At 40.0% G+C, this 14,237-nt stretch overlaps 1 protein-coding gene across 1 annotated transcript in view; it reads right to left on the reverse strand.

Moving 5' to 3' along the window:
- GFRA1 (GDNF family receptor alpha 1) overlaps positions 1-14,237 on the reverse strand; it is a 160,706-nt gene that overhangs the window by 55,619 nt on the left and 90,850 nt on the right. Inside the window, exon 6 of the mRNA XM_009476062.2 lies at positions 1,201-1,540. Coding sequence (XP_009474337.1) covers positions 1,201-1,540 — 340 coding nt within the window. The remainder of the gene's footprint in view (positions 1-1,200; positions 1,541-14,237) is intronic.

Genomic DNA, 14,237 nt, shown 5'->3' on the forward strand with positions numbered 1-14,237 from the left:
GTGAGAACCCTGCTCTCATTTAAATCTGTTCTGATTTGGGTCAGCAAGGAACCGGCTCCAGATCTCCCCTGCGCCATCGAGGGTAGGGCGCTGCTTGCCTCCTCACCTCTGAACAACACCTGGGCACATCTGAGGGGCTATGGCTAAACGCTCAAAATCAGCAGTGGAGATCTCATAAACAAACTTCAAAGTAAATATTTTACCAGGCATATGTAAGCACTTATTAAGATTTATATCATATCTTCAGTGTCCTTGACATTTTACAATAGTGTTTATTTCCTTGCTTGCTAATTCACAGAATTGCATAACCTACAAGGAATTTACACATTAGAAATGAGCAAGATAAGAACTTCATAAATATGACATTAGCACAACGTTCTAATATAAACATACACAATGCTAAGTAGGAATAAAGCATTTCCTAAGGGCAGAGGAGGTCCCGTACGCCACTGAATAAGTGTTGTGTGACAACCTGCAGGGAACTCAACGAAGGCGAAAGGACCCAGTTTGTCCTGTGAAGCAGCGCTCTGTGCTGCCTCTCCGGGCTGAACACACAGAGGAAAGAGGCTGGGGATTAGGTCAGTGAATCAATGACCCTCCTGTTGTATCAGCCCAGCACTCCTGTCAGGGGAGGGGAGATAAAACAATTGCAAGGCTAAAACAGCTCTACAAAGATAGTGAGATCTAGTCTATAAATGTGGACTGCTTTTTTTCCAATGAAGAAAAAAAAAACATGAGTAGTCTGTGTATTGTGACCATTTATAAAGTCCGACATGTGGCTTCTATTCACAGATGTTAGAGCTCACATGTAAGATTACAATGAAAATTAATCCCATTATAATGAACAATTCTATTTTTACCTGGTCATTAATGGGACATAAAAATCATTCTGAGACATCATTTCATAGAGGCACCTAATGAAAATTTTTCCAACAGAAATCTGTAAAAATTAAACCGGGGGTTTAAAGATTCCTCCGTAATGCGAGGGAGTAGGTGTGAACAGTTTTGGAGAAGGCGCGCACTGTAATCAGATGCGGGCTTTTGTTATACTGTGAAGGATGTCAGAGGCATTTGCTTTTTTCCCCTGACTCATCCTTTTCCCTAGTGGATATTCTGACCCTTAGTCCTGGCAAATTCAGCAGTACCAAAAAGTTCTCTCTGGTACCTCATTAATCACTCCCCTGCCATGTGCTATCTTACCTGCAGATGTAATTCTTCTTGCAGGATTCTTGTAAATTCAGGCAGTTTGGTTTCTCCCTGTCCTCATATGAACACACAGGAACAATAGTCTGCCGCCTCCTTTCTGTACAGGCTACGTCTCGACAGGAGCAGAAGAGCATCCCGTAGCTGTGCTTTGGGGGAACTTTGTCAAAAAATAGCCGGAGGGCCTTATGACACTTCCGCTTGTTACAGATTTCATTAGACGTGCTGCTGGTGCAGGGGGTTATGTAAGCAGATCTGAACCTCTTGCAGGTATCATTTAGGTTACAAGCTTTTGCTGCATCCAAGCAATTGTTCCCCTTTGAAAGTACTGGCTCCACTAGAAAAAACAACACAACAGCAGTAAGAAATGCGTCACATTTATATTGTGTTTTGATGTTTGTGTTTATTTCACTGTTAATGAGATCTTGATTATATATTTGTTACATACAAAACTTTCAGTGCCAGAAACTGCCACCAGTCCTTATGTTTCCTAGGGTAATGGTTTAACGAGTGAACAAGAGCTCAGGCATGCGTTAAGATCAGAATGCTGGCAAATAAATGACGATTACACCGGGCAGGTTGTACCTTATCTTCTTTGTAGCAGACATGCAGGATGAATATTGGGTAAGACTTGGCCTCACTAAAAAACTATTAAAATCGCTGGTAAATTGGAAGGGATGTGTTTGGCCTGTCACAGAAGAACACAGTGATAACGTGGCCTCCTAACTCAGGTTGTGTAAAGCTCTGACATTTTTTATTTTTTCCTTGAACAGTATAAATGACATTCAGTGTCCACACCAGCTAACAACATTTAAATGTAATTTGTGTACTCTGCAGAATGTAAAAGCCACATGCCTGTTACTACAGTTTTGGAGGTATAAAACCAGCCCACCCAGACAGAAAGGAAAGCAGGTGCAGACCCATGACTGTGAGCTAAGGCCACCCACAAGGCCTGTAAGCTCCATGCTTAGTTAAAGACATTGTCACAACATCTATAGATGCCACCTGAACTCTGTAAGTTTTATGAAGTTTACAAGCTTTGAAAAAGCTGATGTGGCTGTGAAAGAAACATTTTAAAACAAGGAGTATGTCTTTCGCACACACACACATGCACACGCTACAAGAAGTTATAGAAAAAATTAAACTCAGATAAAAGTTAAGGCTATAATTACACATTTAATTTTGCAATACATTATCCAGACATTAAAACCCAATATATGTTTTGCTTGAAAATGAAGGCAACTGGCATTAGAATGCAAAATTCAATTAAGAATAATCGTAACGCTGCTTTCAATATTAGGAATGCCAACATCACAGATCCAAGAAAATACATTAACTTCCCATTGCTACAGAATTTGCAAGCTGAACAAAACATTTTTCAAATATCCAAAACTCCGCAGCAACCTCTTAGGGGGGATGACCAAAGATAAAACATCTCAAACGATCTAAAAAGCTCTAAGTTCCTCTTAAAAGAAGCTTTTTTTCTTGATCTTCCACCTTTTCCCAAAAACTCAGTCCGAGGCCCTTCTACAACTGAGTGCCACTCCTCTCCATTTCCCTACTACTCTGCCTCCCATTCCCCGGCCAGAACATCAACTTTTTCTCCTTTCCCACATCAGGAAGAGATGATGTAGCTTGGCTAACATGGGGCACCAAGGTACTGCATTTCCTTGAACTGACTGTGCCCGAGACAATCCTTGGGTGCTAGCACACACTTCACCGTATACAAATATATTACCTGCTACTACCCCATGGATCTTAGATATCCAGAGATAATGCAATGCATAAGTAGCATTAGATTTTTCACTCTAGCGGTATGCTGTAACCACGTTCAGTGGGTTCGTACATTTAACCTTCCTACATTTACCGTTCATACTCCAAGTCCTTCCCAATCCCAGTTTCTTGCCCAATAAACTGCAACTTTTTGCTTCTTCTCTTCACAAATTACAAAATTATAAACATGCAGCATTTGACTATAAATTAACAGAGCCAAGGACTTCTTATAATAGCAGCCTACCACACACAGTTCAAGCAATACCAGATGCAGAAGAGATGAGATACCCAAAATACAACCCTCTCATAAAATTGTAACATTTTATATAAAATGTTGCATTACATTAGCATACAACTATAATCTTAACCATGAACTCACAAAGTTTTTTTTTTTATATGGTATATAGAATTATATGTTTAGTACAAATATAATTACTATGTAATCTGCAGGGCATATAATTATGCAATATATGAATAGTACATGCTAATTACTATGTGATTGCAGAGTAATTACATGGTTATTTGTGCTGGGAGTCAACTGCTGAATTCCACTCTTTAAAACAAGATTCCATGGAAGAGCTCTGAATGGGGCATTTCAGTATGAACAGACATCAGCTTACTGTATGATATATTATACAGCATTCTTTAAAAGAAAACCCAAGATGTAATAAAGCACCTCTTTGCTAATATCATATACATGTTTTCCATTAAGGGTGTAAAATGCAGTAAATGCTGATACAGAAGTGAAAAGCACTGTGAATACGAACACCTCAAAAATCAAAATGGACAGGTTAATCAATCTGTTTAAAAAATAGAGCACAAGCCAATTCACTGACCACACAAACAGCAGTGAAAGTTACCTTGGATGAAAGTTGAATTAGGTGAAAATTGTTTGTAAACAATAGTTATGCTCATTGGTATCTTTCATACAATTTACATCTACCGAAGACTTGCATTCCTCTACATGTCAACTCTGAACATAGGCCAGGTGTTTTGGTGTTTGGTTTTTATATCTAGAACTACCCCTGGCTGTAACTTGCCACTTGTCTTTTCTATTTTGATACATGTGTCTCTTGCTATTGTTTCTGGCATATTTATCATCACATTATACAAATTATTTCCACCTTTTAAAACCAAGACTAATATACAGCACATGAGATGCATCAACTGCATTTGAATTAAACTAGACTGTCTAAACCAACTCTTCTCATTAATGCCAGCTTCTCCCAAGCTTTTAAATCATGTTTTAATGCAAAATTCACAACCCAGAACACACTTTATGCTTTATTTTTGTTGCAAAAGTACAACATAATTATTTCTAAGTCCTGTGGTAACTACAAACAGTTAACAAGACTGAGAGCATTTCTGAGGATTACTTACACAGCAGTAATACATAAGGTCAAAATTTCACCCAGCTTCTGTTCTGCAAAGCTTAAATTATTAAGACAGGCAGGAGTTTGGCTCTTACTAGGTACTGACTACGTTAAGAGCAAATGGATCTAATCCAGAGCTACTTTTCCTGCCAGCATCCTTTGGAAAAGGTCTCTGTAAGGAGATCCTTTTTCAGTTCTCCCCTCTCTTGGGGCTCTTGGATATGGATTGAGGGTGGTCAGAGCAGCAGCCTGGGACAAGTAACGATTCCTTCCCACCACCATTTCCCCACCCAGAGCTTCCTCTCTCCCAAGTCCACTTTGCCTTGGGCCCATTCTGGAAATCTCTGCCAAACCATGCAGCTCTCTGCGCCTGCCAAATCACTGCAGACCCTGAGGTACGTTACTTCCAGGCAGGTGATAAGTGATGCCGCACGCCTGGGTGCAAGGCACTGGTTCCCACCCGCGGCAAAAGGCCCAGCAGAGCAGATCTGCAAACACCAGGGTACTGCCTCCCAGCAGAAATCACCAGCAGCTGCGAGCTGCTTTGCTGCTATGGCCGCTATCGTGATGCGGTGCAGGCAGTCATGGCAGCCCAACATCCATAGAGTTAGGTCGCCTAAAAACATCCTCCTACCAGGCAGTTTGCCGTACACTATGTGCAAACACTCTGGGGCAAGAATAATTGGTTTACTGATACTAACTTACCTCTACACGGATCACTGCCTCACAGCTCTTGTACTGCACATGTAACACGTGCATGCAAGACCTTTTTCTGATAAATTTTACAGATGAAAAAACAGGCCTTGTATTATAGTATAAGGTGTTAACACTTTGATATTTGTCATCTCCTGAACGCCCCCCCAACCCTGGCCCAACATTGTTACAGCTGCAACAGCTCTGGACTCAAGCTTCCATTGGACAGCAGAAGGAAGCCAGCCAAATGCTCCAGTTTTTTATCCAGAGATGTTTCTGAAGCTTTGATAGGGTTTCCTCTGCCCTGTGTGATCTTCCTTATGCTTCACCCTCTTTCACAGTCTCTTCACCTTAATCTTTCATCTTCCTTGCATTTCCATTTCTGTTTCATTTCTGCACCTACTGAGCCTTTGGCTGTCTCCTCAACTCCTGTTAACCCCATGGGGCACAAGAAGGGATTCTCAGTGGATATTGGTGGCTTCTTATTCGTGCTCCCACTAGATGGAAGGAGTGAAAGGATTATTTCTTGTTCTATAAGATTCTTATTAAACAGCAAAACGGACACTTGTTTTTCCATTTTCTTACAGTACATAAAAAGCAATTTACTGAGGTTGCCATTAAAATTACAATTACTATTTGCAAGTAATTAGCCTTAGTAGGTTTTCTAGGGTTTTTAGTGAAGGGAATGCTGTAAAGAGAGCAGTAAATGCTAATGTGATGGAAGGCAAAATTACAAAGTGATAGAGGTGACTGCATGGGTATGGGCCTACTTCAATGCAGGTGCAGAATATGGCATACAGGAACCAAAAACCGACCAGAATAAAGAGGAGAACCATGATCCCACTTTAACAAAAGTGCTGCTATGGGGTTCACCAAAGTACTTCTGCTTTGTAAGAACAGATTAAAAAAATAAGGAAAGCATGGGAAATATTGTGATTTGCATCTTAATGGATTCAAATAAACTACCATTCTCCTGGACAAATTATTTCTAATCCCAAATGGCAGAGAAAAAACAAGTCATCCCTGAGAAATCATGAGACTGATGCACATACATGTTCATGTTATTCTGAGGTTCTACTTGTCTTCTGCTCAGCCTTTAACAGTCAGGCCTACTTCAAACCTTTTCCATAATCACGATAAGCAGGTGCTTTACTTTTTAAAATTAAAGCTAATACATTATCAGCTATACCCAGGGCTTTCAGAGCACTACCAAATACAACAATATGCATGTTGAAATTACAATAGATGGCAGCAGTAGGTACACCAGGTGACAAGGATGTTGAGACGGACTCCTTTGTGCAGAAGAGCACACTCAGGGCTAGAGCAACAAAAGGACCTAAAACAAAACTGCCTAAACTGAGACTTTAGGTTTCTGAGACCAAAGCCGGAACATTTTCCATTCCTGGTCAGCTCTCCCCAGTGCTGGGCATGCAAGTCTTTGATAACGCAAATTCCACAGGTCCCTAGAATTCTCTGCTGAATACACCCATAAATCCACCTGAAGAGGTAAAGACTATCTCCTGTCCAAGCCCTATAGAGATTAAAAACATTTACATTGCTCAGCGTGAACCAACAGACATGATTTAGAAGTGTTCATCGCTACCATGTTCTGCACAACTGCTATGCCCAAAGTCTTTTTCAAAACACCCTGGCCTTCATTTTCATGAGACTCCACAGATGAATCATCAGTCGGGATCTAGGAGACTTTCATTCAATGCCTTGCCTGACGTGAAGCTGCTCTCATTTCCCAGAAGGGTTCTCAAACATCTCACTGTGGGGCGTTCTCAAGAAGGTGCACGGGAAACAGTGCATATTGCAAAACACATGAGAGAGCATGATGCTTCAGCCCAAGGATGAGAGATCTCCCTGGGAGGCAGATTGCTGGGTTCTGGCCCGCACCCAGGAAAGAGAGTTATTTCTCTTATAAGAGCAATGACTGGAAACCAGGAAGATGACTCCCTTAATTGTAAGTCTGCAGAGGTGCGATCCCACTTATGCTCTCTTCTTCTAATCCCTTCTAAAAAACATAATCCTTTCTATACCACAGCTCCTCCCCTTCCTTCCCGACCAGCCTACTGCCTAATCCATAAGGTAGTCTCCCAGGCTTTGGGAAAACCTGCACAGAAGAGCACAGAGCACAGGCATCCCACCTCCTCAAAGACTCTTCTCATCACTAACTTAATGACTAAAGCACCATGACATCTTCTGCTAGGTGTCCATTAAAAGAAGAGTGGCTCTCTACTACCAGGAGCGTACACCAATTGCTGTGTGGACAGACAGAGGCTGTGAATCTGGCTCCTCAGGTTCAAAGTCTTCCAGCAAATCTGTTTCTGTATTTCTTATTGTCCATCTAGAGATTTATTGTGCCAGGTTTTTTGTTGGTTGTTTGGGGTTGGGTTTTTTTGTTTGGTTGGTTTTGGTTTTTTACACAGTATTCCCTGCGCACTTTATAAGGATTCTGGGTGTCTTTAGATATCACCTGGAAGCAAGGGCTCCTGACTTTACGTGCCTAAATCTATCTCTTGGTCTGTTTCTGGATGTTTAATTCTACTAAGAGGGCCACAGGCCCTACATGCTGCATTTTGCATTGCTGAAGTTCACCATTGGATCTGGCCTCTAATACTTAGCAGGACTCTTGTCTCCATTTAGAGTTAGATGCTGATACCTTTAGTTGACCATTTCCTGGTGCATTTAATAGACATTACACATAAAGACTGCAAGAGAGAACTCCTATGCTGGATATTTGCTGATGAAAAAGGAGAGAAATGATGTCTTAAGATTTCCTTTGGTACCTTCAGTCTTTTCTGAGCAGGAATGGGGAAAGGCTGAGCAGAAAAAGCAGGTGGCTGAGCCCTGTGGGTTGGCGGATGGACATCTGCTCGACTTACAGGCTATGTTAAGAGGAAAGTCTTGCAACCCCACAGTGAACTGGTTTAAATTTTTGTTCCACAAGAGCAGTGAGGGAGAGGAAACCCTGCTCCCCGGTGTTAACAACATTGCAGTCTGCTGCTGAAATTCTTTCTGTCTTCACTCACACAAATATCCTGATCTATCACCTTTCATTTCTGCTACAAATCTAATGAAAGGTTATGCCAGGGTCCCTAATTTTTCCACATGGCACTGAGGACGGCAGTTTTTCATTATATTCACGCCGGCATAGTTAAATCCATTTTATTCACTACAGTTCTGAATTTTCAATAATCTAAGCTCAAGAATTTGGTTCTTTAATGCTACTTTTACTTCTTCTGTCCAAGGTATCTCATGTAGGAGGCAGAAATATATGAATAAAATCAGAGGCTGCTAAACAAAGACACTTCCAGTTGTTGCAAATTGATCCAGTCACTGTTTCTCACATTACTGCACCAATGATTTCAGTTCTACCCTAAAGAGTTTTAGGGTGTAAAGGTCATTTTAACGTACCTACACTGAACTAGCATTAGGGATGGATTATGCATGACTGGGACCATATACAGAATATATTTTTTTCTGAGGGAGTGATCTCAGCCATTCCCTATACAATTCATGCTCTGTACTGAGTCAGAGGCTGGTTTTGTGATGTGGATATCACCACGGTTTCAGCTGAGTTCTTCTAATTAATTTCCCCTTAAAATATTCAAAGTGAAAACGTGTTACTGCATATGCCCTCATGTTATGCAGTTCAGTATTTTATCATTGGCTAAATACTAAGTCAACAGAACTGAGAAGGAACTAGCACACACAGAAATACAGAATAGGCCTGTGAAAATCTTCAAACCTACACGGTTGCCACGAGAAGTGATTTACTGCATGCAAGTTCTCAAGACACAGTGAGGGACTGTTTACCAAAGTCATGCCAATTTACAGGGCAACTTTCAGCATTTCTTTTTATTACTGCAGAATTGAATTCACAACTTGTTTCCTCTTTTCCTCAGACTTGATTAATTACTGTGTTAACATAACTATTGTTCTCCTGCTTACAATGGGCTCCCTCTAAAGTGCTGCCCCAGCAAAATAAACTAGGAGAAAGCTTCTAGCTCTTTGCTCTAGCATTGCAATCCTTTCTAATCTCACTATTTTTCAAATTTATGTTCCATTCCAATAAAGCTTGTGTGAATATTATAGCAAATCGGATAATACAAGGTTATGACCCTTGCAATTGATCCTTCAAGGTTCTTTTTGCCTTTTTCCAGTTGACGTGGTAAAAATTACATTTAGCTGTGCTTGTTGACACTTGAGAATTCACTTTGTTGGTCATATACACTGTTTCAGAGAGATCACATTACATAATGATGTATTTCTAGTGCTTTATTTCTTTTATACCTACAACCCCATTAAGCTGTAAGCAAACCTCCCATGGGGCTGTAAGACTACAAGTATCAAGGGGGCAATGCTCCCATACTGTTCAGAGGGAGTACAGCTGGAGAAAGTATTATGTGCGGATACAGGGTTAAACATTAGCTGCTATTTTAAAATATTTTCAAATAAATAAAAGCAGCTTAAAATAAAAAGTTAAATTTCCATCTGTAGAAAAATACACGTTTTAATGAACAGAGACCACGTATGCTGGCACTAGAAATGTTATCTGTAGCAATGGTTTCTGTATCACATGACCACTGGAATAAAGTGATTAATTGGACTGTCTCAGTAAATGCGATCATTACACTTTTAATTAACCTTTTCAACCTCTTGCACCTTTTAGTTTCGTTATACATTAGATTTTTGCAGTTTTCCCATTATCATGCTTGACTAAGCTTAAAACAATGCAGACTTGTGTTAGAAAGATAAGAAAAACAATTCAAACAATTCTTACTGTTCCTAATAAGAAAATACCACTGATACTGTCATCATAAGAGTAGTTATAAATCAGGTGGAGGACACACATTCTGAACTCTGTGGCTACGTTCCCACCTAATTTTTGTTTTGGCAGCACACTGTTATTTAATGGCTCTGGCTACCAGGAAACTAGCTTTTGAAAATTCTTTCTCAACCTAGTTATAATTACTCCATATAAATCATACAATGATCAATTATAATAATCTTAGCTTCATCCATTATTTAAACTTAGCATTTGAATCTACACAGCAGGAGTGCAGGAAATTCCAGAGTCCTCTCTCTGCTCACTAACAACTGCTTTATTCCTGAAGTCATGCCAGTTACAGAAAAGAAGGGGCCAGATATGCTCTTAGCTATGACATCAAAACCTGAAATAACCACAGATTTCGGACGAGGAAAGGTTTTTGGCTCTGAATATGGTATTTTTTCTAACCACACTAGCTTCCTGTTGTTGAAGCTAAATTTAACATGAGATTTTGCTTTCTTTACATTGGTGCACCAAATTCAGAGGATTTCTTCCACAATTGTATACACTGAGAGTATAGTATATTCCTACTTTAAAATGGCTTAGATCTTTCTCATATATATGCATACAGACCAGACACCTTTGTATACACACGTGTATATGTACACAGAATGTTTCAACATATTTGGCTGCGTGTCTCATTTCACAAGAAAGCTACTTACATGTTTATTAATAAATATGAGAAATAATCCAAGTGATTTTGTTTAACTCAAGGTTGATTCTAAGATACCTGAACTCAGTGTGATTGGAACGATAAGTTTGATGGAAAGAGGAGAGACACTAAAAGGAAACAAACTTTCACAAAGGCTCAAGCAAAACATCCAAACATTTTTCAGAAAAACTTTAAAACTCTAACTGGATTTCAAATTAGTAACAAGGATTCTTAGAGCATTTTAATAAAATAACTACACATTTTTGACTATGCAAAATATTAAGCTTATGATTATTACTTTTTTGTACCTTGTCCTATTTCAATCTCAGCCATAACATATGCTATGAAATGTAAATATAGGGTCTGCTTTGAGGTTTAATATTTTGAAATTTTCCAACACATATTTTAGTGTTTCAACTACATGCCAAGAACTGCTTTGTCAATAAAGCTGTAGTTTTCTGGTTTACTTTTTTCATTTCATTAAAAAATAAAGCTGTTAAAATGTGGGAAGTGAACACATAAAAAGCATTAGGATATATTAAAAAAAAAAAAACAACCCAAAAGTAGTGCTTTTGCACATACAGAACCACACTTTTTCTCAACATCAAAAGAAAGAGTAATAGGTGAACCAAAGGGAAAGCGGTCAAAGGTGGGAACGTGAATACTGTCTGGCACGACAGGAAAAGGGCTGAGAAAGCCCTCAACTTTCACTACAAATCTACATACAAATGGGCACAACTCCAACACCAGGAACAAAAATATATATCCATACGTCCAAATTTGAGCATCACATGAAATTTGCCCATGGACAAAACACAAGTAGAAGCTCAGCAAATGGTGCATAAGTAGAAATGAACTGGTAGGATTTTCAATTTTTTTTTAAATAAGAGGCAAATATGACCCACAGCAACTCTTTTCAGGAGATATAAAAAACTCTTCCTCAAAAGCCTAACTAGGAACTCCATTTAGCTCATCGGACGGGTAAATGCACAGTGGAGGAACCAAGGAACAACTCTGTGCTCCTCAGCTGGGAAGAGTTTGATCTGTCCAACACCCTAAAAACTTGCAGCATTTAGATTCAAGCAGACAAAGGAGATGTCAAGGAAGGAGAGCTTGTCAGAGCAGGAAGGAAATTCTAGAAAGACAAGACTTCATACATGATAAAGCTGTCATTCATATTTGATCTTAGAATCACAAAGTTGGAAGAGATTTCATAAAATAATCCACCCTCGTGCCCCACAGCAAGACCAGCTATACCCAGAACAAACCCTGACTGATGCTGTCTTAGACATACCCAAGTCCATAGGACCAGAGGGTATTCATGCAAAAGTGCTGAGGGATCTGGCCTACGTCACTGTGAGGCTGATCTCCTTTTCATAGGTCTTGGCAATCAGGGGAACTTCCTGATGACTGGAGTGAAGCAAATGTCACAAATATCTTCAAGAAGGGCAAACAGAAGGATACAGGGAATAACAGGTAGGTCAGCCTAGCCTCAGTTGCAGGGATGGTTATTGAGCAAGCCATTCTGGAAGCCATACCCATGCACATAAAGGACAAGATGGTGATGAAAAACAGTCAGCATGGATTTACCAAGGTCAAATCAGGCTTGACTGCCTTCTACATCGAGATGACTGGTTCAGTGGACAGAGGGAGAGCACAGTCAATTACATTGACTTTAGCAAGCCTTTTGATAGAGTCTCCCATATTAATCCTTGTAGCCAAACTGGAAAAACAGAGCTTGGAAAAACAGTTTCCACAGGATGGAAACTGGCCCTGCTTGGAGTGGGACCTCGATGGCCTCTAAAGGTCTCTTCCCACCTTAACCATCTGCCCAATCTATGCTCTAACCTGTTTTTCAATAACTCCACAGCCTCTCCAAATAGCTATCCAGTATTCCCTACGCATCCCATTCGAATTTTTTCCTGGTATCTAATCAGTCACTTCCTGCAACATAATTCCCCTCCTTCCTTCCTAACTTTACTCCTTTCCTCTTAGCAACGGCTTTTTAACTTCTTGAAGACTGTCATTCTGCCATCACTCCACTCTTCTTTTAAGCCAATCCTCTCCAATCTACTAATTCTTTCTTCAGAATATAAATCATGTTTTCTAGATATCTAAACTTACGCTATTTTATTCTCGGATTTGAAAAAAAATGGAGATTACCAAAAAAACCCATTGACCAAGAGTTACTGTACGAGTTGTACTCAGGAGATTGCTACAGACAGACAAAACCTGTTAATTCAAGAGTTGCTGAAGCATAGCTTACTCCAGCCTCAAGCAATACCAGTGTAGGTAGGAATGGTTTACACACATTGACTGTCTACTGCAGGAGTATATATTAGCTTATCTATGACAGCAGCTTGCTCCTGATGGCTATAACCTGAGAAAAGAGTCAAAGTGTATAAAACCTTAGTAGAAAAATTATCCTGCTTATTCTCCAGTATTACTCTTTCAGAAGGAAAATCAAGAGAGAACAGAGGGCTGGAGAAGTGACTGTGAATCGAGTCTGACAACAGCAGCTGATGAGATAAATCAGGAAACATATGAAAGCAGAGAGTGCAGAAAGATACTCTCTCCAGCATAACAAGAGGAAAGCTCTACCTTCTCTAAAGCTCTCCTGAAACTCCTATCAGGTAGACACAGATGTCTCTGTGGTCCTGACAGAAGTACATTAGCACAAGTAAAAGAAGAGGCTAAAATCATAGTGAAAGCAGCAGTAACAGAAACGGGGCAGATGCTCAATTAGTGACAGCAGCAGTAGGGGTGGGGCGAAGGTTGCCATCATGGCAGCGGAGAGAGCAATAGAGTCAGAGAATCACAAAAGTCACAGCAGCTGTGGAGGCACCGAATCATCCCCCCTTTCCCTGCTGCTAGTGAAAACAATTTGAGGCAGTTATCTGGCCTATCTACCAAACAATATGAGCCTCATTCCATTAATCCACCACCACCAGCTGCTCTTCTTTTCTCTATCAGTTGGTCCCAATGCAATCCTGTTGAATACAAATAAATTCACTATAATGTGAAGAGGGTAACACTGGTAACTCTTGTATATTCACGGATTTGCTGTGGATTGGCTTCAGGAAGCTTATGTGAGCTGCAGTCACTGTGTTGCTGCTGACTTCATCTTAAGTCTCATTGCTGAGGTTTCAAAAGCCAATGATCAAGGAGATTTGTGCATTGTGGCAGGTGCACTTAATGGAACGAGGGAAACAAGATACTTTGGAAATAAGTAACTTAAATGATACTGACTTAGAGATTTAGTAATGATTGTGATGGTCACTATCCTACTGTGTGTCCAGAAGATAAAGCAGTACAAAATGAAGGCAAGGCAGCTGTGTATGATGTAAGTCACTTACCTACATGCAACTGGGGGTTTATTAACTTGAGATCATTATGTTATTTAATAAATTAGACCACACTAATAATTAGACCGCTGCCTCCTGTCTACTCTAAATTACCTTTCAGTTCCACTTATGCCACGTAAGACATGTGGCAACAGACAGAAAGCTTCTTTCTGTTTTGTCTTCAGTGTTCTAGTCTTTCCTCTATTCTACGCTGATCCCTCTCCCTGAGCTAGTCTGGTTTACCTTTACGTATCTCTTATAAATGTCCAACTTCTCTTTTTTTTCCAAATGTAAAAATGTAGTTCTTCCTGAAAAAAGGCAAGAAGGAAATCAAATTATTTTGACTTCATTGTTATCTACAT

Source organism: Nipponia nippon, unplaced genomic scaffold, assembly GCF_047370975.1.
Source record: "Nipponia nippon isolate SJK-2023a ecotype South Korea unplaced genomic scaffold, ASM4737097v1 scaffold_3, whole genome shotgun sequence".
NCBI classification, from domain to species: Eukaryota; Metazoa; Chordata; class Aves; order Pelecaniformes; family Threskiornithidae; genus Nipponia; species Nipponia nippon.